Below are 27,207 nucleotides of genomic sequence, written 5' to 3' on the forward strand. Positions count from 1 at the left end.
AACAGGAAAAGTATATTTAATTCTCTATTAAACTTCCAACCAGAATACATTTCCCAAAACAGAGCTTAAAGCTTTTACATAACTGACAAGAATTTCATCATGATCAACAGCAGATTTTACCAGGAGAAAACAGGTAACATACTGGTTATCTACTCTCTCTGCTCTCCTGGCAAATCTAATCTCTTTTCAAGGTGAAGAATTATCAAATCCTGTAAACCTCCAAGCAGCATTCTAGTTCCTGCTTACTTCTGGATATTTTGTTTATTATTTAATTCCAAAGTAGTAATAAGAAAAGTATTTTATAGCAAATTCCTAAAACCTCTTCTAAAAAAACGTTGTTAGAGATCCCCTTTACAAGATCATTTTAATGTAAGCAGCAGCAAATTGGATAGAATGGAAGTCTGAAAGCATTTGTATGATCTGCTATTACAGTCTTTAAAAAAATGCAACTCACTTCATTGCTATGCCAAACTATTTATAACTTTCCTCTCTTCCTTCCCAACTAACTTCAACAACAGTAAGCAGCCTAATTCAGCTCTCATTTTTACAAAATTGTCCATATTGATTAGAACAAAAGCTTTCACAAAGCCCCACCATGTACCATTTGTAAGTGTTAGTGCCTCAAGCTTAGCCATAGAGAAACCAATGGAATTGTTAAGAGATTTAAGGTCTCTAACCACAGAATTTAGGTGAGAGAGGTCCAATCAAACCCAGCCTGTGCCATATTATTGATAATGTCTAGTTTAATTCTACTTTTTTTGTCAAGAATATCAAGTACTCTGCTGAGCTCAAAGTTTAGCTTTGCCTGGCTGGAGCTGTAGATTCTGAAGTTTCATTGCCATGCCCATGTTCCCAGAAATCTTCAGTTTGCCTTGAAAGAATGCCTAAAAAAAAACAAAGATTCTGTGAAACGCAATACAACATATTATCCCGAATGCACCCCTCCAGAGAGTTATGGATTATTATGGATGAGCAGTTTGGCATTTCCAACAGTTCTGGCACCTCACATCCAGCAATAAATGCATTGTCTGACTATAGAACTGCAAACTGAGGAAGCTGTATTCTTATTATATTTTTGACACCTAAAGAGAATAAACTTGCTTGTTTCTCAGATTATCACAGCCACGGGTCTGTACCTGGAGCAGGCAGAACACCTCATGTTTGGGTGGTGACTGCTCAGAGCAGACAAGCTCATTATTTCAACTGCAAAGAATAAAGCCACAGTGACAGCAGGTGCCACAACTGATTTTTTAGTTCAATCCTCCTCAGCCTTAACTGGCTTTGTTCCTGATCAATTCAATTTTACAAATGTCTGTTTGTGAAGCAGACATGAAGAAAATTTGGATTTTTTTCCTCCAGACCTTGTAAGGTGATAAACTGCATGCACCAAAATATCCAAACTGTAGATGTAAAGCGGGAGTTGCTTCTGAATTTCTACATGCCTATTACAACATTTCAATAATGTGTTTTATCTTAAAAATGCTCCTAGACACATCTGAGTTTGCAGAATTTACCCCATGGTTACCAGATGAAAATCTTGAAACAGTTACCCAGAGCATTTCAAATTTGGAAGCATAGAACAGCAACTTAAAATTAACTTAAACATCTGGTTTACTTGTACACTAGGACTGCTTTTGGCGTACAGAGGAATAAAAAAAAAAAAAACCAAACAAACAAAAACCGCACAAACTCCCCACCCAACAACAAAAAATGACAGGCATTCAGTAGATGCTCCCCTCAATTTCTACTTTTCAGCATCAAGATGACTCCTGACACTACTGTCAGCTCTGGGGGTAAAGCCCTCCAAAGAGAGGCCCACATTCCTTCTCTCTCATGGCCAGTTGCAAAAACTGGCTTGCCCCTCTTCTCTGCAAACCAAGCACTATTATATCTCCTCCTGGGATATAGCACAGGACACATCCCTGCAGGATATCTGACATACATCTCTGTCCTTTCTTGATGAATCCCACTTTGGGTGATTTGTTCAGAGCACACCAAGAATTGTCATCTTTTGGACGACAACATTCAAATGATGAATGATGAAGTTTGATGATTCAAAATTAAACACATTCAAAACAAACCAACCAGTTCCCTGATCATCTTTGCTGTACTTACTGTCTGAGGGTTCATTTTGCCAGTCATGAGTGCCAGCAGGTCAGTGTCAGCCATTGTGATTGTACAATCTGCCTTCTTATCTGCAAGTCAGGAGTTGAATGAAGATTCAAACTCAGAAATGAAACAGTTATAGGACCTACAACTACATGGAGCATCCCTCAGATCACAGGTCAGCAAATGACACCTGAAGTATGTACAAGCATGAGCCATTAAAAAAAATAACAGCAAGAGGCCACCCAAAGCCAACAGGCAGCTGGGCCACCTTGTAGCACAGATCACCCCAACACTGAAAAAAGATGGGCCTTCCTGAAAAGTTAAGCAAATTCATTCCTTGAAAATAAATAATTATCTACTTGTATCCAGACAGAATGTTCATTGCAAGCACTGATAATCATCTTTCAGTTTTATCAAGCTTATATTTGCTAGTATGAAGATCAGCTTGAAATAGATGAGTTTTCCCCTGTGACACTCTCAAGATATTCATTACAGACATTTCAGGCATTTCCTGCCCTCTCCTTCCATGGGAACAACATGTGCACTCTGAAAACACTAATTTGAATTAATTCAAGTACAGAAGTTTCTAGGCTCTTCTTACCAGAAGTAAGTTGGAAAATTACTTTAATAAACTCTGATATAAATACTGATGTGTAAATCAAAGACCTAAAACCTGCATACATCTTTTCCTGCACTCATCTTATTATTAGACTGAAATCTCTGATAAAATTGTTTCCCATGCAACAGAAGACTGTGGTCGTCTTTTTGTAATAATGTAACAATGAATTTCTGAATAAATTCCCCTGTCATGTTTTTAATTGAAAGTTTATGATGCAGGTTCATGGATATATCAGATTTTGAGGACTGGCTCTTGCCTTTGTTTTTTTTTCTTCATTTTTTTTATTTTTTCATTTTCATTACTAGGGTGTGTGACTTCAGATTGGAGACAAGACATATTCATGGCAAGGGTACCGATCTTGTGTCTTCAAAATTGTTATGGGGCTCCACAACACCACCCAGTCTGTTTTTTATTTCTGCCTTTTTCAAAATGGAACTTGAAGTTTATGTCAGCTGGTACAGCACTGAAACCAATCAAGTTTTATTGCTTAACTACCTGCAGAGGAGAAGGAACTTGACAAGGCAGACCAGTTTACTGCTTACCAGTGTCTCCAACAAAGCAACTGAAGAAACAGCTACAAATTACATTTTTGGCCCAAATTTTAAGCAGTGAGAACAACAAAAATCCCTGAGGCTTGATTTTCACTTTTTTTTTTCCATTCTCATTCCTGTGAAATCATATGACAGATCTGCCTGTAGCCTCTAAGAAAATGCACTATTATCTCTAGACAGATTCAGTGTAGAAGATGTTTAGTTCTTGGTATGAAACACCATGGATTAAAATTGCCAATAATAAGAAAAGTTTAAAATTAAGGTAGCTCTACATCATTTTTGCTCAAGGTCACTACAGCCTGAACGAATATGAGTCTGTATTTGTCAGTTTTATGTGTGCTCTACAATGACATAATAAAAGAGCACTGACCTGAATTAACTGCCACAGAACCTTTGCCATTCTTCACATCTACTATCCAAGTTGCTTCTTTCCCACCAGGACCATCTTTTACTTTGAAGGCAAAGATTCCACCAATTTTCTTAACAAATTGCTCTCCTTCCTGTAATGACACAGAATGGGAAAGTAATTTAACATAATTTTCAGTTAGTCTTAATTTAACAGAAGTAATTAAAAAACCTTCACCATTTCTGCTAATATAAAAGTATCTATTCCCCCCATTAGGTATCATTTAAACAACCACCAAAAAAATCTAAACAAACAAAAAACCATCAAACTATGACTATCTATATTGAAATCCATTAAACTAAGAAAAATAGTCCTAATACCCTTGTCCTGACATAAGTTTGACAAAATGCAATTTCTTCTTCTAATTACACTTAAAAAGCAAGCACCTAACACCAAACACAAAGTTTCTTTGGTTAGTTAGCAAGCTTCTCACATACAATCTAAATTTGCCTCCATTGAAATATCCTTATGCAGATAAGAACTATCTGGAAAAAAAGGTAACTTAAAATCATGGCACAGTGTAAAAGTTTCTGGCAAAATCCAAATCTATAGCATTTGTTTCAATGAGCAGTTCTGAAGAAGTGATGGATGCTAATACATTCCCAACAGGTTTCACACACATTCTGCTGTCAAGTAAAATCCTGTTGTAGGTAAAAGAAGTAGTCAAATACCTCTTGGAGCCTCTTTTCAATCTCTTTGAAGACCAGGTGTGCTTTAAATCCATCCACAGCTGCACTGAGAGGCACAGCTGCAATACGGTCATTGCTGAAACAAAAACCCCATTCATTTAAACACTTTTAATCACATTTGCAACATCCTCAAATGATCACCAATAGGCCTAACACCAGCAAGAAACATTTCATCAGTATAAAGCAACTCTGGTATCAAAGTGAAGTTTGCTCTCTTGACAGCCTGAATTGCAATCACTCCAGATATCTGGGTGTTCTGTGTGTATGAACTGAAGATTAATTTTATAATGAAAGTAAATCATTACTCTTATTCCTGATACTCTGGAGAAATCACCCTGCATGGCCTGAAAGCAACATGGAATCCAATTCTTGATTTCTGCAGAGGCACACAGAGCCAAAGTACAGAGAAACATCCAAAGAAATGGCAATTCAAGCAGCGGGAGGAACAGGTTCACTGCTGTTACCATCTCTTGGCAGCAGAGCCCAGAACTGTGGTCAGGTTTGATACTGCTAAAGTGACAGAATTGCTCAGGAAATGTTGCTGGAACTTACTGGGGTGGTACTGACACTGTCCTGCAGATGTGTGACAAGGTAGCAACAGTGGGCACTGTCTTGTCTGAAGGAGATATATCCATTTTGCTAACAAACCAAGGCTGTACTAACAGGATGGAAACTGTAAGGCTCAGAAAAAGCCACCAAACAAAAAGCAGAACTGTTGCAAAAACTAATGCAAAACTGATCAAGTCCTGCTGCCTTGATGCACATTCTTACCAGCCATTATAAAGCCACAGGTTTGATCTGGAACCAGTCGCTAACTGTACTGTAGGCAAGTGTGTGAAGGATCTTCATAAACATGGAGTTTCACCACCTTTTCCTTAATTACACAATGCACATCATAACTCACTTACATAAGGGGTGTCTGAGCACATCAGCCACACCGCTCCATTCCAAGGTCTGACACACACTGGTGCAACTCCCTGTGTCAGGGATGTCCCACACAGAGCCTTTGGGAGAACTAAAGGGCTTTAAGCTTCTCTAGTATAAGATGAAATGAGTATTGCTAAGATTTCTCTGGATTGAGTTGTACTTAAGACAGTATTTTTAAAATTCTGAACACCAGTGAAGGTGAAATGAGCCATAGGAGATTAGACTTAAGTTTCTTCAGGAGAAATATTATCTGCACATGAAACAGGACTACTTCTAGCAGCACCTCAAGACTGATGATATAAAAATAACAACATTTTCCATAAAGTGACAGTATTTTTAAAGACAAAGCTCAAAGCAATGGGAAAAGGTGTAGTCCCTCTAACAGTCTTTCCCCTCAGATTTAAAACTGTACTAACACCCACTGACAAGTTATGTGAGCATGTTTGGAGAGAATCCATATCTATAATTTTTTCTCACATGGTACAACCTCTTACAGATTAAAAAAGAGACAGAATTATCACTCCTGACACTACAAAAAGTCACTGTTGCAGCCCTTGAAAGTTCAGTGGTTTCTCTCATCACCTCATCCACAGGTGTTATTGTCACCTCTCAGGAATTACACAGGTTTAGCTGAAACAGATGTTAGAAATATGAGCTGGGAGGGAGGGGTGTGTTTCTTTCTGAAAGGCCAGTGTATGATAAACTCTGCTGTTCACAGGTTTTCAAAGAAAACAAAGAATTGAGATTGAGCTTTAAAAGTCGTAATACCCACAATAAGCAGGTCAATCTTTCTAAGGAAATCTGAAAGTGAAAATGTAAAGGGAACTGCATTGTAAGTCATCCCTAAAATACCAGAATAATACAAATTTTAAGTGTTTTCTCTCAATTCCTGTCCATTCGAGCACTGAGCTACAGCAGAGTGCACACAGCTTCATATCAGTGCTCTCTCACCTGAAATAGGCTGTAATTGTACATGCAAATTCTGTAGTCAGTAACACACCATAATTCTGAGGAATTACACTATCATGTGAAACATGGCTGAAAGCAATCCTTCACAAAGCTAAACCACTAACACTGTAGCAATGACAGCGGTGGGTTCTCTGTCCTCATGAATGTCTTGCTGGTGGCATCTTGGCGGGTCCCTAGCTTCAATTAATTAATTTGAATGTGTCCTGTTTTAGTCTTGGAATGTTATTTTAATTTGTTTGGTAGCTTTTCTCCTCCAAAAGAGCCATTTCTACGAGGCAGTCTGAGCACTAAGAGTCATTGAAAAGCTCAATGTGACACGAGAGTGTGTGAGTTTTAACCTCATTACAGACCTGCAGTGCTGCAGGTTGTGGTTCACAGGGCAATCTCCCCCAGGAGCCGCGGCAATAACTCCAACAGCGCAGTTTTGGGGTGGCAGGAAGCAGGACAGGCAGGCCGGGCCAGCAGCGCTCTGTCCCTGCGCTGCGGGCAGCCCCGGCCGGGCGCTCCGGAAGGCCTCGGCGGCGCAGCCCGCGCTTCCCTCCGTGCCGGGCGAGCCCCGGCGTGTGTCAGCCCCGGCTCACCTGCTGTCCCCGGGGAAGCCCATCCTGAAGAGCGTCACGACCACGGCCCCGCCGAGCCCCAGGTTGTGCTGCAGCGCGACCTTCGCCCCCGGCACCTGCCGCCGCCCCGCCAGCCCGCGCAGCTGCCAGCACAGCTCCGCGCACTGCGCCAGCCCTGAAACATCGAGCGCAGAGCCTGCCTCAGCCACCGCCGCGCCGCACACCGAGGGACGCGCAACGCAGCCGAGACACTCCAGCCGTCCGAGCTGCCAGCAGGGAACGGGTGTCCTTGGGAAACCCAAAGGAAGGGCAGCCCCTTTGCATCGCAGCCCTGACACTCTCTGATGATGTTCACCCCCGGTCTTCCCCCGCTCTCCATCAGCTCTCTCCGCAGTCAGGGCCCGGTCCCGCCGCACGCACAGAATCGCGGAGTTGATTCGGTTGGAAAAGAGCTCCAAGATCGAGCCCAGCCCATGCCCAAGGACCGAGTGTCAGCTAGACCGGCACTGAGTGCCATGGCCAGTCTTCCCTTCAACACTCCACCACCTCCCAGGGCAGCCCATTCCAATGTTTGACCATCCCTTCTGTGTAAAAATTCCTCTTGATGTCCAGCCTAAACCTCCCCTAGCACAGCTTGAGGCTATGTCCTTTCATCCTGTCTCCAGCTGTCTGGGTTACAACCCTTCTTTCAGGGAGCTGGAGAGAGTGAGAAGGTCCCCCCTGGGCCTCCTCTTCTCCAGGCTGAGCCCCCCGCAGCTGCCTCAGGAATTCCTCACAGGATCTTTGCTCCAGAATTTCCCCCAGCTCCATTGCCCTCCTCTGCACGTTCCTCAGACTTTTCTCCTTTCCCCAGTCCCTTCCTCTCCCTTACCCTGGACAACTTACTGCACAGGTCTTTGGACAAGGCAAAGAATCTACATTTCATGCACTGAACTGTACATATTGCCAATTGAAACACTATGAAGAGGAGGAGTAAAGGAATTTTAAATTCCAGTCATAGATGAGAAGGAACAGGTTTCATTCACATCCTCTCAGCCTCAAGGAGAGGGTGTGTACTGTGGTGCAGCCTGCCCTGGAACGGTTTGGATATTTAAGAGGATTTACACGACCCTTGTTTAGCATATAACTGGCCTCAAGACTCTTTCCAAGAGAAATGAAGTTGACAGGCTGACTTGTCATTTTCTGCATTTTACTGACCCTTCCTCCATCCCATGGCACTGGAGAAGCAAGAATGCCACTAAGCGCCTCTGCTTTTATCACTGTGTAACTGACAAAGATTAACATAAACCTGGCAATGCAATACTCTCACACTGTTACAGATATCCACAGTCTCATTTATCTGGAACCCTTTTTCTCCAAAGTTTCTTAACACTTCCCCTGGCCCCCACACTTAACTGCATATTGTATCTCACGGTTACAACTGTTCAGATTAAGATTTGGTGTTTCACAAGGTTCAGTTTTCTTCAGTTTCCTGATAACTTCTCATTTCCAAACAAGGAGGGTGAATTATCTTCACAAATCCAACACATTTTGTCCAAGAGCCAACTCATTTAGAAACAAGCACAGCAGTTTAAAGAAAGAGAAAAAAAAAAAAGGGGGGGGGGGAATCTATGTGGCTGGGAAATGGTGACCAAGTTATCTGTTGTAAACATCAGATAAATATTTTGACATCCAAGACTTAACAAAATAGGCTTCTAGTACAGCTAAGAATGGTACAGGCTATTCAGAGGCAGTAAAAATCCCCAAAACCAGAATTTTAAAGGATGACATCATATTAGAATAGTTATTCAAATACTATTCAGGAGTTGTCCTATTGAAAAATTATTTAGGAAAGGTTAAGCTGTGTTAACTTGCTCCAACACTTGGATTATTTGGAAAGAAAATTGGGAAGAAGCTTTGAGGCCCTCATGTTTCAAGCACAGTGGGAAGCACCTGCCTGCTCAAGAGCTGTATCTCTTATGTAATGGGTGTGATTAAATGAAAGTTTTGCATACCTGTGGCACCAAGAGGATGTCCCTTGGAAATCAAGCCACCACTTGGATTAATAACCCATTTTCCTCCATAAGTATTGTCTCCTCTGTCGATCAGGTCACATGCTCTTCCTATAAAACAGAATTCATGTAAGAAGAATGTTCTTTTTTATTTGTAAGTGATTTTTCAGTTCTGCTGTAATTTACCAGAGATGCTGCATGTCAGTCAAACCCTAGGAAATGTTACAGCTCAATTGGAAAAATTGGCAAAACTACATTAATGACACTTGCTTATACCACTGGAGAAAGCATAACATGAAAGCGAAGCATTTAGTACAAAAGTTGTTTTTAATTTGCAGTTTAATTGTTCTATAGGTATATACAGCATTATTATATAATCAATATAATGAAGCTATTTATATTTTGTTCATGAAACTGCAGTGATAACTACATTTTCTGTAAGCTGTAATTTGTGACCCCTAGGACTTGGAGGGTGAACACAATCCCTCACCACAAAGGCCAACTAATAGTACCTTGGGCTGTATTAAGACATTAAAATAGTGAATGAAACCACTCAGAAAATTAATGTTTAGAATTGTTTAGCTTTCCAGACTATAGACAATTCTCCCTTTTAACCAGCTCTTACTCATTTATTCTTGTACCAGCTTCTTCAGCCTACATTACTAACACTGAAGTCTAAAAAAGGTCTGTCATGGTTCCATGGTGCCATTAAATGAGAATACCAGGTTAGACTTGCCCATCTAAATCCACAGTGGTTTATGCCATTTCATTAATCTTTATGCCTAATTAGTCTATCATTCCAAGATTAGTTTCATATACTATTAAGGCCAGACTGACAAAGGGTTGTGAGAACAGCACTATTAAATAACCATGCACAAGGCTAATTAGTCAAATAGACAAGTAGCACTAAGATTATTCTGCATCAATTAAAGGAATGAACCTAAAGAGCTTAATGTACCTGTTGAAATATACCTGTCAAACATTTACCTTTTTTTTTTTTTTTGCTGCAGGTACCATAAAAACACAGCAAAAGTTGCAGTAGAAAGCAAACATTCAAAGGCAAACACATAAGTCTTCCTGGAATTCCATAAATGTCTGTTTCAGTGAGAAAGCTCAGACTTAACATACCACCTAGTGCCAGAATTTGGTATTTCCTCACAATTAGTTGAAAACAAATTTGAGAAAGATTGTATCAGATGATGATCTATGCAAAGCAAGAATACGTTTAGAATTTAATTATATCATGAACTGAAATAGCAGTTCAATGCATTATTTATTTGAAATCATAAAATACCCTCTTCAGCAGAAAATTTTAATGATTTTATTTGCATACACAGGGCTAAATTTCACTGCCATTGAATCTGTTGTAAATCCAGAAAATTCATTGACATTAAACTAAACTGGACTGAGCATTGTTACACAGTTGACTTTAGATGCATGTTGACAACTTGCCAATAACTCTGAGGCAAAGATGTTTCAAAGATCAGTGACTTGCTAAGGCCCCTCACAGGGAAATCTTCTCATATATTTACATTCTTAAAAGGAAATACATAGATGGAGGGAAATCTTGGGGTAAGATTATGGTAGAATACAGCTCCAAAAAAAGGGGCCTAAGACTGAAATCATATGAGTTCTTAATTTGGGTATTTTTGGTGCTTTCCATTTTAATAAAAATAATTATCTCCATTGCTGCTGTTACCTTCTGGACACAGTCCCAGAGCTTCGTAAGTGATGAACTCATTAACTGAGAAGCAGTCATGAAGTTCAATCACATCAACATCTGTAGGTTTCAGCCCTGCTTTTTCAAAACATTTTTGTGCAGCTTTTTTAGTCATGTCATAGCCAACCTGAGAAAAGGAGAAATCCTATGTTAAAATATCATTACAGAAATATAGCTCACAGATTAATTTTTGCACCTAATTTTAACTGTGCTTCTATACATCCTGTCAGTGAAATAAGGAGATGGTATTCCGATTTATTTTAGTGCATCACATGTCAGAGTTTGATATTCATACAATAAAAAATGCCTAAAAAGAAATAACACATTCTAAGGGTTATTGTTGGCATGCAAAACCTTTCTGGGGAATATCCTCTACTTCCTTAATCTTGATCACAACCCAAATTGTTCCTTTGCATGATTCAGACCAACAGACTTGAAACAAATCCTGAAATTGTCATGTTACGTTTTTCTATGATCCACCTGATTGTTTTAAATTTCATTACTGTTATAAAGAGAAAAATGAAAGAAATTTTATTTTGTTGTTAAAGTTGCTTAAAAGATAGCCTGTAAATAATTTGTTAAAAACTAGGTTTCTGATAGCCTGTTTATAAGTTACTTATTGTCATTCCACAATCATACTCCTTGCTTATTCCATATCTGTTCAAATGAAATCAATTTTACATTCACCACAAAGCATTATATGTTTGCTCACTAAGATGAAAATGTTTCTAGCATCACTAGGACTTCCAGGTACTTAAAAAAAAACACCAAAAAACCCCCAAAACCAAACAAAAAAAACCCTACAAAGCACCAACCCAAAACTATAAACAAAAAAAAACTCAGAAAAACCACCCCAAAGAGTACCATGGAATACAGAATTGTAAACCTACCATCTTCATACAACTGTTTCCTTCAAATGTGCTTGGATAATCAGTACTCATTACTTGTGCTAGAATTTCCACAGCTTTTGGCTGCAACTTATGCCTTTTCACAAACTCCTCATTAGCCAAAATTGCAGCTGCAGCACCATTTGATGTTGGACTGATTGAAAGAAAAATAATGATGTTATTGTTCTAAATCAGTAATGTCAATCTTCATTAGACTGTTGACCTTCCATAGATTTATATTTTAATACAAACCAAAAAACCCAACAAACAAAACCTCACTTTCTTTGGCTGATACTACTGAAACTATAAATTCCATCAGTGCTTACTGGACACTCTCAGTAATATTTATACCAGACATTTGAAAATCATTGCATTGAAATAGAAATATGTCATTAAGGTTTTTCAATTAAGAACAAATCAAAGCTTCTCCTTGGCTATAAACATATATACATTCCAAGAGTGCTTAGGAAAGGCTGAAGAGGAGAATTAACATTTAACAGCAATGGATGCACATTAGTAAAAGAACAGAATTACATGAGAACCCCAAAGTACAAAATGTATTTCAGCTCAGAATATTTCACTGAGAGCAAGTATCTAGTGTTCGGTCATGACAGAGTTTTCACATTTGTTTTATTTATAAAAAGTTCTACCTAAAGCAATCTGTAAATTATAATTGCCACAAAACCATTCTTTATTTAAATAGATGTCCTACCATATTTGTCTTAACATCAAGATCTATTTCACAATGCAAAGTCCTCTCCTTACCAACACTGTAAGACAGTCAAGTAATCAAAAATTTTGCGAGAATGCAGAACTTCATCTAACGTGTACTCCTTTTGGAACTGGGAATACCTAAGGAAAACACACAGATGCCATCTCAGATTGAGCAGCACACATAATAGTATCACACTATTAGGCAGCTATAGAGCTCTCTGTACAAAGTATAGGGCTTTGGATAGAGAATTAATTTTTCATATATTTCTATAACAATTTATTTATTTTCTCATTTCATAATAAAGAACATATGCTGAAAATATTCTGAATATATTCTAAAAATACTACTTTGTTGTGCATGAATTTTTTTAACAACCAGGGATGTTGACTATAGAGGTAGAGTACGTGACTCACGGGTTGTTGGTTGAATGGCTGTGGTTCTTCCATGCAATTTTCGCAAAGTATTCTGGATTTGTCCCTGAAAAGGGGAAAAAAAAATTGTGTTTAAATACTTTGTTTACTCAAAGTATTTACTTTGCTGACATAACAGTTTAAATATTGTGTCATAAGACTCTGATCTTCACAAGCATCTTTACAAGAGACACACTGTGATGAAGACTTTCCTTAGAACTCAGCTGAGGTTTCAAAATTGATGAAGACTACTAAACATGGCTGAGTTTTAGCTGACAGAACAACCAACTCGCATATTTAATACTTTCATAAAAACACAGAAAAAAGTGCATTTTATTTGATGTATTATTCTACTACTGTAACTTAAATGATCATTTTCCTATCAGTGCAAAACAGCTGCAGTGAAATTGTAGAGTCTGAGTGCATATATTTTTTCATGTAATAGTCTAAAAGTGCAAATAAAAGATGCACAACAGGCCAGGCTGTTATCTTAGAGACAATTCCTTATCTTGTCAGGGGGTAGCAAACAGCAGTGGCAGCAGCCTTGTACTAGGTATTAAATCAAATCAAATTACCAACAGCTTTTGCCTAACAGTTCAGCCCCATGCCCATCTACCTATCCTGAGGTACAGGGATAAAATGCAGGGAGTTATGCAACCTTAATGCTACCATTTCTTAAAACAAAATCCTATTACTTTTAAATCACTTCATAAAGAGAAGACAATGAAAAAATGTATGTTAACAGACCATATTTCTCCATATGTTCTTTGCCAGCGCTTGCAAACATCTGAGGTGCCACTGGAGCACTTGCTAGGCCATATTTATTTATCATAATTTCTAAATGTTTGTCCATAGGATTAGTTCTGTCTGCAAACTGAAAACAGAAATACAAAGCAAATAATAGTTTCCTTTTTTTTTCAACACCACCACAAAATTGTCACAGATTTCAAGCAAATTAGAGGTTTTTCTAATATTTTAACAAGTCTCTGTGCAGTATGTTGCACTTCAGTGACATAATCATAAATATTGATAATCAATAACCATAAATATTGATAATTTCCCAGCTATAAAAAAAGTAAATAAGCAGATAATGCTTGACATTATAACCACTACACTGATTCATGGCAAGAATCACTGCTACATGATTTCTATCACAGTCACTATTTTCAGCAGGGGACTTTGGGTATTTTTCACCTTACTTAAAATCCCACCATTTGTATAGTTTCAAGTTATAAAATTAATACTCTAGTAGTATTTTCAATGAAGCTTAGATGAAATATCCTAAAGCATGTTAAAAGCTAACTCTCTCATTTTTATCACTTGCTAAATTTAACATTTTTCGCTCAAACCCCTTGAATATATTATCAAATTTGGCAGTTCTGCAGTTAAATGACATATGGGCTCTAATATTGCTTGCCTTAAGGCAAAATACAAACAAACCCACACATACTTCTCCAGTAAAAACAAATAAGAGTCAAGAAGCGATTAGTTTTTGGGAGAGTGTGTTAACAGGTCAATCAAGTAAGTATCAGACCAAAAGACCCAGAATCATTTCTTGATTTGCTGTGTTGTTTGAGAAAGACACTTCAGTTACTCAAAGCTTCAGTATTTTATCTGGTATTTTCATTTTCCCCCACTAACCCAGTCTTTAACATAATCTTGGCAAAATACAACAAACATGACACATAAATTTCACATGGAATGTTTTATAATTTACTTTTTATAGTATGTCATAGCTGCAATCAGAATCACAAAACTCACTAAAAGATTATTTAGATGAAACAAATTGTTTCTTTTGACATAATCTACAGCAACACAGTAAAGCAAGTGGTATTACTGACAATACATCTCAGAGAATGATGGACTGTATCTCATGTACAAACATATCAAGTGTTTCAGACACTTACACCTGAAGCAAGAGATCCTTTTGCCATCCTCTCAAAGCCAAGTGCCAGAACACAATCTGCCAAACCTTAGAATAAAATAAAATAGGCGGCTATTTAAAACACAATGTGTTTATAAATTACACAAGGTACTAACAACTATTCCATTACAAGATATGTACATGAACACCTACCAGCTGCTCTTCCTTCCTCCTTCATTTTTGAAAGAGTCAAAGTAAAATGGACAAGGTATTGATACAAAGATATTGATACCTAAGTATGAAAGATCACTACAGGATTGGGGTTTATTTTTAAGTGTCTGACAGCAACTCTCATAGACAACCAAGCATTTATGTCTCAGCTACAAATACTAAACAATCATACACAGTGGTACTATAGTTCTCATTACAGAAACACCAGCATTGGTGCAAGAAAGTATCAAAGTCCACAAAGGAACTGCAAAAATAGGAGGAAATACTCAAGCATGGTCTGTCAGTCTGCTCTCTTCCCTCCCTTCCAAAAATATGTTAGTTAAACACTTGTATTAACTTCAAGTTAAAAGAAAAAAACTAAGCTTTTCACCCTGGAGAATCTAGTGCCTGGAGTACTGCAATGCCACTTGTTCTGCACTCCAAACAATTATTGCAGAAACACTTAACTGGCAGAACTGACTAGGTTCATACAGCTCACGACACAGGAAAAGATATGTACATCCTCACACACCATCCTACTGCATCCCAGACAATCTCTCAGGTGCGCAGAGCACGACAACCCACCTCCTTCTACAAGTTGTCTGGCCATGAACAAAGCAGTGGATCCAGTAGCACAGTTGTTGTTGACATTGATGATGGGAATGCCAGTTAGACCGAGACCATGGTAGATTGCTCTCTGCCCAGAGGTTGAGTCACCTTCAGATAGAAACACAACATTAAAATAAGGTACAAACTCACAAAAGTTTTGCTTTTTTCATTTGCTGCACATACACTGCCATGTGCAGTGCTACTGGTGCAGTGCTATCAATTAAACTGTAAACCTGAACTTCTGAGCAGTCACTTTGAGTAGGACTCTCAGGTATTCACATTAAAGAACCTCAGAAACAAGATGAAACTCTTCAGATTTTAAAACCAGAAGTTTGTCCTGTTTCTGTTTCACAGGCTGGGAATAAAAGGGACATAACTGGACTGGACAGAAGGGTCTTAGAGGTGTGGCTTGGGAGCTGCTCTGGGTATCACAGCAGACTGACCCTACTTCACTTGCTACAACACAGTTGTTAATAGAGCACCAGAAGGAAAGTAAATGGAAAAATCTTTTTGGAACAGAAATAGATTTCCCCTCAACAGAAAGCTTATTGATGCCATTGCTCATACTTGATACACACATAAGTCTACAATTGTCATAGAAGTCACATCCCAATCAAACAACAATACTCACCATAAACATAACCCACACATGCTTGCTTCACTGCTGAATAAGGAATCCCAGCATCAGCTAAAGCTGCCTGGCCTAAAAAAAAAACAGTTTAAAAGTTGGAAAAAAAGTTTAAAACTGAAGGTAAAATTAAAAAAAAAATCATCTCTCACAACCACAACAAGCAAACCTAGAGTAGTATGTATGAGTCTTGCATTCACACATGAGAGTTGTAGAAATTCCTTATTATAATGTGCAAACAATTAATATAGTCTTGTACCTCATAAAGACAATTTCACAGTATTCTGAGTTCTAAACAAGCTTCTTTATCTCAAAAATTCACTCAATCAATTTCATTCATTTCATTCTGTGCCCAAGCACTAAGGTTGTTCATCCCAATGAGAGTAGGTTTTGAATAATATAGGTAAGTGTTCAATTATTTAAGTGCACAATCCAATTTAAAGCTATCTTGCTGACTTCAGCCTGGAAGGGCTGACCTGGACAGGTCAGTTATGGATTTGGTAAAAGTGGTCTGAGTTTTAAATCTGTTTTTTAGAGCAGCTTTTCCTTTATATGTGTAATAAAAATATTGGCTGTAAGACCTAAAATAAGCATCAGGAATCAAACTAAATGCTTTATTACTAAATTACCTGCTTCCTTAGCCATGTCAGGATAATCAGCACTCTTCTCACTAGGCTTTGAAAACTGGCAAGAAAAAAGGAAGGAAAACAAAGTGAGAGTAACTCACAGTGAGATTTAATTAATATTTTTCTCAAATTGGTATATTTAAAAGCTTTATATTTAATTTAGAAATAAGTCTTAAATAATGCAAAAGCTGTAATTTCATTAACCCAAAAGTGCATGTACAAAATCTTTACAATTCCCAAGTGCTGCTGCCAGACCCTGCAATGGCTAAAAGGAGAAAATAGTGAAACTTTATGGGAGCTGAGGGCCATTTGTGGTCACTGTTAAAGAAGATACATGGCTATGGAGATGGACAATAATCCTGTCTAAAGCCTTTGGGTGGGACATAGAATAACTATAATCTTCACCAATTCATCACAATAGTCACTGAAGCTTTGATACATATTTCCACTTTTTTTTTTTTTTTTTTGTTATAATCCTATTTGTAACAAGAAAATGCTTGTTCTTTGTAGAGAATTTATCATACCTCACTCCTCACTGATAGAGGTGGCATTTCTATTTTCTTTGCAATGTGACTAATTAGAGACCACTACAAGTACATGTGGTTTGGATTTTTACATCACTAACAAAGTGTCACTGCTAAAAGAAATCCTCATGCTAACTACTTATAATCCTACAAATTATTTGATGTCCCCTGTGAGCATATGAAAGTTAATTTGCTGCCTCCTTCTGCTTATGTCCCTGACCCCAGTCATTTGTACCACTTGGCTGTACTTTCTGCAGTGCCTCCTTTCATTAATTTAGACAGAGACCCAACATAGCAAAGGTCATAAGAAAAAACAGTTGGTGAGTTGATCATTGTAGCTAGAAGTCTGTAAGAGTGAGTGATACTGCTTGGGCTAACAGAGAGGAGAAGAGAGTACTGACAATTCTTCAAGTCATGCTCAAGTGGTAACTGAGATGATCCACATCTGAAAATGCAGAGACTGGGGAGCTGACAGTTACACAGGAAATGTGGACTGTTGTTGTGAGAAGATATAACAAATTTTAGTAGTCATTACATCATTAGTGTTAATCAAAGAGAAGCAATACAGACTTAAAAGATTTTATTGCAAAATACTCAAGATGCAATATGGTGTGTGACAAGTTTTACTTGTCTCTTCCATGAGGACATCACAAGTGAGCGCAATAATTTCTATTACTACATTCTGTGATCTAGTCCAATAACCACAATTAACAGAATTGTCTTTAACCTTTCAGTTCCTCCCCTATCACAGCACATGTTGGAGAAAGACCCATGCAGCAACAAGACAAAAAGTTATTATTTAAAAGGTGGCCAGGGAGTTTCTGACTACTCTAAAAAATACCAAAGTTATCTTGAGATTCATCTGTCTAGACAAAAGTGGTTCTTTTACTTGTCCTCTTTGAGAAGCATAAAATCGCTTAAGTTGGAAAAGCCCTTGAAGATCGAGTCCAACTGTTACCCCAGCACTGCCAAACCCAGGCTGCCTGTTCCTGGGTTTGACAACCCTTTCAGTGAAGGAATTTTACTTAATCCTAATTCTAACCTTAAACACGCCTTGTGGAAACTTGGGGCCAAGTCCTCTCATCCCATCACTTGTTACTTGGGAGAAGAGCCCCACCTGGCTACCAGCTGCTCCCGGGAGGAGCTGAGCGGGGCGAACCGTGAGCCCACAACCCCGGGGCCGGGAACAGAACCGCCCCAGCACAGACCCTGCGGGGCCCTGCCCGGGGACGGGCCCTGGGCCAGCGGCTGCGGGACACGGGGACACTGTGCCCGCTGCAGGGCTGTTGTATCGACCTGCTCTGTGGAGCACCGCGTTCACCTCGGCCGGGTCCGGCCTCCCCCACAGCCCAAGCGAGGGTGAGCTTTGCGCGGAGCCGCCGGGCTGGGACCGGGCTCTGCCCGTGCGCTCCTGAGGCGCCGCCGCGCCCCTGAGGGGCTCCAGCCGCGCCAGGGAGGGCGCGGGCGGCTCCCGCAGCACCTCCCGCCCAGCGGACAGGGGGGTGCCACCGAGGCCGGCCTCCCGCGGACCGTGCCCCCCGTGCACACGGGTGTGGGGAGGGCGGCGGTACCTTGGTCATGCCGACGCCCACCACGAACACCCGGCGCTGCATGGCGGCGATGGCGGCGAGACAAATCTTCCTTCCCCCGCTGCTGTCGCCGCGTCCTGCGGGCCTTCAGCGACACTGGGGCCGGAGCGAGCGCCCAGGGCATGGACCCGCCCCTTAAAGGCGCAGCGCCCCCATTGCGGCACCGGCCCGGCGTCCCTGTCCATAGCGCAGCCATGGCCAGTCTTACAAACATCCCTGCTTATCCTCCTGAATTCCCCCATCCCGGCGATTAGCAGACGTTTTTCCAAAGTGGAGGTGCAGTGAAGCTCGCCGCCTCTCCAGAGAAGGGCAGCGAAGATGGTGAAGGGTGTGAAGTCCTGTGAGGAGCAGCGGAGGGAGCTGGGGACGCTCAGCCTGGAGAAAAGGAGGCTCGGGGAGCCCTTCCCGCTCTCCACAGCTCCCTGACAGGCGGTGCAGCCAGGTGAGGGTCAGGCTCTGCTCCCAGGGAACAAGGGACAGGATGAGAGAAATGCCCTAAGGTCGCACCTGAGGAGGCTTAGGTTGGACATTAGGAAGGATTTCTTCACAGAAAGGGTGATTAGATATTGGAATGGGCCGCTCAGGGAGGTGCTGGAGTCACCATCTCTGGAGGTGTTTAAGGAAAGACTCAGTGCCATAGTTTAGCGGACAAGGTGGTGATCAGTCATAGGCTGGGCTTGATGGTCTCAGAGGTCTTTTCCAATTCAATTGATCCTGTGGTTCTGTAATTCTTTTCCTCCAGAGATGTGTTTGGGACGGATACTTGAAGAAATCGTTCTCTTTTTCTGAAACAGATGTATTTACAGTGGGAGCTGAACATCTGACCCTTCATCAACTCACGCTTCCCTTCATCCACTCAACTTCCCCTTCCCTCACTTCGTCATCCTTGAGGATCTCCATGGCTGGGGAGATCCTGCGCGGCCGGTGCCAACTTCAGCCAAGCTCCTGGCGGAGCTGTTTGTGGCAGGGCCCTAGACTCCCACCGCACGGCTCCTCACTCGCTCGGCTGCGGGGCCGTTCCCCCGGGAGGCGGGGCCGGGCGGGCGGAGGGTGCGGGTTCCGGCGCGGCCATGCTGCGGCTGTGGCGGGCGGTGCCCGCGGCGCTGCGCGGGGCGCGGGGCCGGGCGGGCGCGGCCGCGGCGCCGCGGGGCGCGGAGGTGCTGCTGAGCGCGGCCGGCGGCGGTGAGTGCCGGGGCTCGGAGCGCGGCTCCGCTCCTGCCCGCTCCTGGTGGAAACAGCTCGGCCTGGCGCCAGCGTGGCCGTCTGTTCCCGAGTCCGGGGAGCTCATTATTGTTTTGCTTTTAGTTATGCCTTGATACTTTTTTTTTCCAAGAACGCTGCTGCTGAATGAATAGCTAGATACTTTTCTTTCCCCCTAAAGTTATGTGTGCATGCGATCTCAACGCAAGAAGTTCTGGTTTGCATACTTTAGATTTTTCTAAAAGCATTAACGTGCAGTGATAAAGGTAGGACAGGACCTTGACATGCCTGTGCACATTTATCCATGAGAGCCACGAAGCAGTTTGAGGTGCGGTTCAGATTGTCAGGGATTTACTCTCTGTGTAACTGTTGCAGGAGTTTATAAACAGTTCTTGGTATTTTGTTGGTTACAAAGACATCAGGTAGTTACCAGCTGTACATTTCCTTTGCGGGTGCCCGCTGTTCCTGTTCACTTGTGTCTCCGTTGCAGTGTGACACACCTTTGGTTCAGAGCTGGCCATAGGCAGAGGAATAAACAGAGACCTTCCAGCAGGGCAGAAAGACCAAGCAAGGCAGGTGCAAGGTACAGCTGTGCACCTATAGCACAGCAACAGCATCTTCCAATGTTAAGGCCTGGGAAGTGAGCAGAAGTCCAGACAAGGAAATAGGAGATGGCTTTTTTTTCTCTCCAAAGCATACAGAAGCCATTGGATAATAATTTACAAGTCACATGTGCAAAGGAGATGTAGGTAGATGTTGTGGTTTTATTTTTCTGCTTGGACTTAGGAACTTTGAGTAGAGTCCTTTCTGCTGATGAGCTTACAGCGTTGAAATTAAATAGAGTTCGCTTTCAAAATGGTTCTGGAACATGAACTGAGTGGGACCTGTCTGTGCTGTTCTTATGCAAACAGCAATCATAACACCAAGAGGATGGTTTCCTTTATTAGGGGATGTACTTGAACACAGCAAGACTGTACAATAAAAAAATAAATAACATTCAAAGGAGAAACCTAAGATGGATCATTTGGGTTTTGGTTTTTTGTTTGGGGTTTTTCCCATTTCTGCAGCAATTCTAAGATATATGTTCTTGGATGGCCTGAACATTTTCTAAAAGTCTGCTTTATCCATAATCTTTTACAGGCCTGAATTTTACTGTTGTGCTGCATAACTGGGTTTTGTAGACATGGTGTGCCACCTCCACTTTAAAAATAACTGATTGTTTTAGAATATACTTTATATGCATTTTGAGGAAGGAGAAGATGTAGCATAGGCAGATATTATTCCCCGTTGAATTACTGTGTCAGAGAACTAAATGAAGTATAACTGAAATTGTCTCCTATCACTAAGGTATTGCTGAAATCCTAATGAACCGGCCCCACGCAAGAAATTCACTGGGAAAAGTATTTGTAAATGAAGTGAGTATGGGCCTGGCCTGTGAGTGTGTTTGGAACCATGATCAATAACTAACTGCAGTGAGAATAGTTGTGGGAAATCTAAAAAAACTTATCTCATAATGAAGGGCAGTGGGAGGTGGCATTGGGGCAAGGCAGGTGAACCTGGAGAAAAACAGAATGTAACAGTTACTGCCTGAGATGTGGACAGAGATATTTGTATTATTTAAGTTAGCTAATTTAAGTTAATTTATTGAAGTTAACTCAAATGCAACTTAATGTCCTTACTTGTGTCATTACAACAAAAGCATACTCATTGTCACACCTTAGCAGGTGACCTGTTCAAGGATGACACATCCTATAGAAAGTCTGGCTCATGCCTGGACAGGAGGGGAAGTTTTAGGTACAGCAAAGGTTCATCTCTGAGTGGAAGGAACAAAACAGATGGGGAAATGTGTCATTCTGAATTTGTCATGGAAAAACCTGCAGGTTCCACTTACATGATTCCCATGAATTATCTGGCACCTGCAGGGAAATAAACTAAAACGCTTCATCACAGATTAGGAACTTGCTATAATTTCAGTGTATATACACATCCATATGCCTAAACTTTTACTGTTTTTTTGCGGTTTTTTTACTCTTGTCTGCACTCCCTCCCTCATAGCTGTTCAGTGTCCTGGAGCAGCTCCGCTTCGATGAGCAAGTGCGTGTGGTGGTGTTCAAGAGCCAGGTGAAAGGAGTGTTTTGTGCAGGTGAGTAGCAAAGGCTCTGCTAATTACTCTGAAAAAATGTGGTGGCTCTTAGGGTTGTATGATAAGCACATCATGCAGAAATGCAGTTGGCAATGAGTACTAGAAGAAATACATCTGTCAAAAGGGCACAGAGGGACACCCTTGTTATTGCTGCAGCCCAAATGTCCACACTCCAAATTCCATGGACCTTACTTGACTGGAATGCTCTATGGCAAGACTTTTTAAATGGTCTGTCCTCTGAGAGGGACAGGAGGGAACATTTCAGATGTCTTTTCTTGGATTCTAACCTTTTCCTCCTTTATTTAGGAGCAGATTTAAAGGAACGTGCAAAGATGGATGATGCAGAAGTTGGAGAGTTTGTTAGAAGACTGAGAAATCTTATGGATGAAATAGGTAAAGGATTATATCAGTTGGAAAATTTATCCTAAACCACTGTAGTGAAACATTTAGAAATGCTGTAGGAAGGGATAACCAGCAGGTTATCCACCTAGGAGTAGCTTTCCAAATGGCTTCAGCTTATGCCTGAAAGAAAGATCCAATTAGAATTAAATACCAACCATCCTGCTGCCCCTCCAAGGACAAGATGTACTTCTTATCCACAACAAAGCACATACACGTCTATGTAATAAATACCTTTTGCAAGAAAGCATTTCTTTATTCCGCACTTCTGTGGAACCCTTGGGAAGCAAGTGCTGTGTTGCTTCTCCCACTTCCAGTACATGTCTGGAAACACTCAAAATATGGCAGAGACCTAAGAATACAGATTTGAATCTGTAAATGAATTTGCTAAATGAATTTGTGCAATGTCGGGGGGGGGGGAGGGGGTTGTATCTACAACTCCCTCACCTCCCTTTTTCTTTGCAGAATGAATATGAGCTTCTGCAAGTAATTTTATTCCCTATTTATTAATTATTCTGCTCTCACTAGAAAAGAATACCAAAGTCAAAAATTGGTCTAAAATACCAATCAGAATTGCAATAATTTAAAAAAAATGACAGGAGCAGTCAGAGGGGTGGTTACAGCAGAGAACTAGCTCACCTCAGAAGTTGGCATCCAGCTGCCTGAGTATTTAAAAAAGTATCAAGTAGCTAATCTCCAGATACATCAAGCTCCTAAGATATGAGGTAACCTAGTTAAACAGTGTTTACTGTTCCTGTTTTCAGGAGCCTTGGCTAACAAAAGCACCACAAAAGCTGAGCATTGTGACAGGGCCTAGGGATGGTGTGTTGTCTTTGGCCGTTTAACTGCAACAGATGAATATTCATGTCATAAATTTGCAAGGAGAGGACCGATCCTGTTTTGCATTGCAGTACTTTGTTTGCAAGCTTCTTCGCATGGAAGAGGCATGTTTTGCATTCTTACAAAGAAAGGATTAGTGCAAGAAGATAATTTTTACCGTTTCCAGACTGAAAATTTGTGGCACAAGAAAATGAGTCCTTGACCAATTGTGAACTGAAAGCTTTAGAACATAAGGATTTAAATTCCAGGGCCATGTGAAACAGAACTTGTGGGACACAAGTGTGCAATCTGTGCTCTCTTCTGTAGCTGCCCTGCCCGTGCCCACGATCGCTGCAATCGATGGCTACGCCTTGGGCGGTGGATTAGAGCTGGCCCTGGCCTGTGACCTCCGAGTGGCAGGTTTGTGTTGCTCAGTGTAGCAATCTCCTGGTAACTGATGGCTGCATTTTAAAGAGAACTTACACACACGACAGTGGATTGTTAATGGAATCCAGAAGCTTGAGAGAAATTTAAGAGAAGGTTGTACAGAAACTGTGACATTTAGTTGCTATTTGGAAAGTAGTTCCCGTGCTTAAAGCGTAAAGCCTATTTTTAGGTAAGATTAGGATTCCTTTAGAAAACCATTTATTAGTAAGATTGAATAGTTATTGTAACTTAATACTGGATCAGATATACTGTGGCTAAATCTAACCTTCCCAGCTTAAATCAGTTTGGGTTGGAAGACTTATTTCTTCTGTTTCCATTCTTCCATCTATGATATTGTATCTATCAGGCACCCGAGGTTCTAGCTAAAATTTTCTAGTTAAAATTTTCTGGTTTTGAGTTTTCTAGCTAAAATTGCTACACTGGGGTAAGCAGACTTGAGACAGACATGGAGTAAGTACTGTAGTATTCAGACCTTCTGGCTACCTAGAGAAATGGAGTTCCAGTTCAGTATTGACAGTTTCCATTTAATTGATCAGTTCAATCTGGAAAATATCTAGTTATACAAATCAAAATGTAGCTAACCCTACATTTATTTAATAGCTTCATCAGCTAAAATGGGCCTTATTGAGACCACACGAGGACTTCTGCCTGGAGCAGGTAACCTTCATTAAATTTTAACCTTCATTAAACCTTCATTAATATTCATTAAATCTCACTTTCTCAGTTGCATTGTAAATATTTTGCCATTAGAGTGTGTTCTTGAACACTTAAAGTGTTTTGAATGTAAATTAGAAGTAGCATCTTACAGTCACAAAAGAGATCTATGAATCAAGAGTTCTGTCTCAGACTTACTCTAAATGTAGTAAAGTCCTTTACACCTTTTCTTTTTTATCAAAATACTGAAACCGTTCAGATGCCTCCAAAAATGTTAACATATTCAGCCAGTAATTATTAAAGAAACACATGATCTCTTTATTTTGTAAGCCTCCTGGTTTTATAAGGAGACAAAATACTTCTGGGGTATTTGTCAGAAATGGAAAATGGTGTTTTCCCTGTTGTCCTAAGGTGGAACCCAGCGCCTGCCCAGATGTGTTGGAATAGGTCTTGCAAAGGAACTCATTTTCACTGGCAGACAGGTTGATGGAGAACAGGCAGCCTCCATGGGGCTGGTAAATCACTCAGTGCCACAGAACAGCGAGGGAGATGCAGCTTACCAGAGAGCTTTAACTTTGGCTAAAGAAATCCTGCCCCAGGTAAGTGCATTGTTCATGGGACCAATGTAAAAAGACAGGACAATGTAAATGTGCTCCCCTTAAGAGATGGCAAACAAACACCTGAAATTCCTTTCTCTGAAATACTGAAGCCTTGGTTCCTGATCTTTAAGTCTTATTAAGTCTTTTTGTGAAAGCAGTTTCTGTAAGAACAAGTGTTAATATCCAGCTGCTTAAGCCACGGGACAGGTTTAGCCCCCAGCTGCAGCCACGCAGACCTGTAGGACACATTGAAACTCACACCATGTTCATCTGTGAAATGCAGACAACACCAAATTGAATTTTATAGAATACTTATTAACTTACTGCAAATTTCTGTAGACTAAAATGTCATTTGGAGCAAAATAATATAACAATTAATCTTTTATGAATTAATGTGAATTTAATTATTTTAAAATATTTATTGTGGTTTGGTTTTGTTTTTAATCAAGGCACCATTTGCTGTGAAAATGGGAAAATTGGCAATAAACAAAGGAATGGAGGTAATAACTATTTTTGTTTAAATACTGAAATGAATGAAAATACTAGCAGCTCTTACAAATTACTACAGTAAAAATGTTTATAATGGATGAGTTATACAATTTTTCTTTATATATATTTAAAACCATTTCAGAGGTTTAAAAAAAATTCTTTAAAGATAAAATGTAAGGATTTGGTTTTTTCTACAGACAGTAATACTGTACTTCTAATATTGAATATCACTTACTATGAGTGTTTGAGAGTGACTGACTGCTCCCATTGATTTGAGAGCTGTGAAGTAGCTTTGAGGGCTGTACTTCAGACAAACCTCACACCTTTGCTCTCCTTCCCAGGTTGACATTGCATCAGGGATGGCTATTGAGGGGATGTGTTATGCCCAGGTAAACTGCCTTCAGAATTCATTCCTGAAAGGAACAACTTTATATTAGTTATAGAATGAGCTTGACAAATGGTTTTAGTTTAATAATTCAAAATTATTCCTCCTGTAGCTCTTCATGGCAAGTTTTGAGAGCATGCACCTTTCTCAGCTAATAGAACAATACAGGGTATTACAAGATTACCATATAATGTGTCTCTCAGCATATTTTAAGATGAAGTATGAAGACTACAGGAAACTGTTTTCCTATATAGATCTGTGGGTTTTTTTCTTAGGTGCTTTGTTTGTGAGTTACACTACAACCCTGTCTCTTTTTTCTTAATTGCAAAACATGGAATTTTATGTATCATTGAAAGTAAAGCAATCTTAGTCTTATATCACTACTACCAAATTAGTCAGAACTTAAAAACACATCAGACTTGTAAATGGACAACATACCTCTTTGTTTTATTTTTTTTCTCATGTAGAATATTCCCACCAGAGACCGTCAGGAAGGGATGGCTGCCTTCAGGGAGAAGCGACCACCTCAGTTCACTGGCAAATAATGCGTTCTGCTTCCCCTTGAGTTTTTGGAGATAGAGCAGGACTGAGGAGGGCCCACTGATTTCTTAGGATTATTTTTATCACACCATTCTGTGCACTTAACTCCTTGCCTTGGACTGCATTTCTAACTATTCCACTGGATCGTTTTTCTCTACAAATCTCCAAATAAAAATTTAACTTTGTACAACAGATCTTTAAAGCATGTTCATCTCAAGTCATTTATAAAGATACATCCATTCTCTTCCAACTGCTTTGACAGAAAAAACAGTAGTAGCACAGAGCAGTGGCCCTTGACCCCAGCTCTGCTGTGAATAGTGCAACACTGACCCACCCCAGAACCAAAACTCACCTCCAGTGAGCTGAAGCAGTGCTTGAGAAAACATAAGGCCTGTATGTGCACGGGTACATAGGGCCATCACATCAGTCTATGCCTCTCTCCATCACCTGTTTTCCTCTATTAGCTGACTGGAAATTAAGGTTATTTTCTCCTTCAAGGTTCTCCAGCACTAAAATATGCCCTAAAATTTAGCTCTACAGCTTCTTACATCCCTAGACTGGGCATTTCAAATAAAATTAATTAATCAGCAAACGTGGTTTTAGGAACTGCTGTATAGAAATGCTTTATAGGTTATCAAAGTAAGATGTGGCTTACCACATTGGAACTTCATGCTACGATAGTATCAAAGGAAACCACAGTTTCACTTGTGCCAAAAGTGTGTAGGAAACTTACCAAATTATACACATATAAATTTTCTATGTAAAGATCTGCAAAGGTAAAGCAGAGATTTTCAGCCTGCACAAAAGGTGGCAAATGCTACAGGTGGAACAAAAAGTATGAAGTTGTTTCCAGAATTATTCTACCCTAGCAGAAACTCCTGAAGTTGTACAGGAGAGTGAAGAGACCTTTCTATATGTGGCATATACAA

The 27,207-nt window shown here is 40.3% G+C and overlaps 2 protein-coding genes across 3 annotated transcripts; one reads left to right on the forward strand and one right to left on the reverse strand.

Annotated features, from left to right (window-relative positions):
* On the reverse strand, positions 1-18,741 carry SCP2 (sterol carrier protein 2). The gene is made up of 16 exons (XM_002197574.7): positions 18,586-18,741; positions 16,494-16,548; positions 15,868-15,939; positions 15,213-15,344; positions 14,461-14,525; positions 13,301-13,427; positions 12,557-12,620; positions 12,194-12,280; positions 11,432-11,582; positions 10,521-10,668; positions 8,825-8,932; positions 6,852-7,005; positions 4,357-4,450; positions 3,650-3,779; positions 2,116-2,195; positions 1-884 (listed from the first exon to the last, which is right to left on the reverse strand). The coding sequence occupies exons 1-16, from the start codon at positions 18,625-18,627 to the stop codon at positions 789-791; spliced, it is 1,605 nt and encodes a 534-aa protein (XP_002197610.2). The 5' UTR covers positions 18,628-18,741; the 3' UTR covers positions 1-788.
* Positions 18,166-26,470, forward strand: ECHDC2 (enoyl-CoA hydratase domain containing 2). 2 transcript variants are annotated; one of them, XM_030278767.4, is made up of 10 exons: positions 18,166-18,373; positions 21,151-21,218; positions 21,859-21,946; positions 22,253-22,339; positions 23,492-23,584; positions 24,212-24,268; positions 24,677-24,864; positions 25,314-25,364; positions 25,695-25,742; positions 26,206-26,470. In XM_030278767.4, exons 2-10 carry the CDS (start codon positions 21,168-21,170, stop codon positions 26,281-26,283), a joined length of 741 nt encoding a protein of 246 aa, XP_030134627.3. In that variant the 5' UTR covers positions 18,166-18,373; positions 21,151-21,167; the 3' UTR covers positions 26,284-26,470. The 2 variants fall into 2 exon arrangements, with proteins under 2 accessions (XP_030134627.3, XP_030134625.4); XM_030278765.4 differs by lacking the exon at positions 18,166-18,373 and adding an exon at positions 19,634-19,785.
* Positions 26,471-27,207: the final 737 nt, after the last annotated feature.

This window comes from Taeniopygia guttata, chromosome 8 (assembly GCF_048771995.1).
Source record: "Taeniopygia guttata chromosome 8, bTaeGut7.mat, whole genome shotgun sequence".
Taxonomy (NCBI): Eukaryota; Metazoa; Chordata; class Aves; order Passeriformes; family Estrildidae; genus Taeniopygia; species Taeniopygia guttata.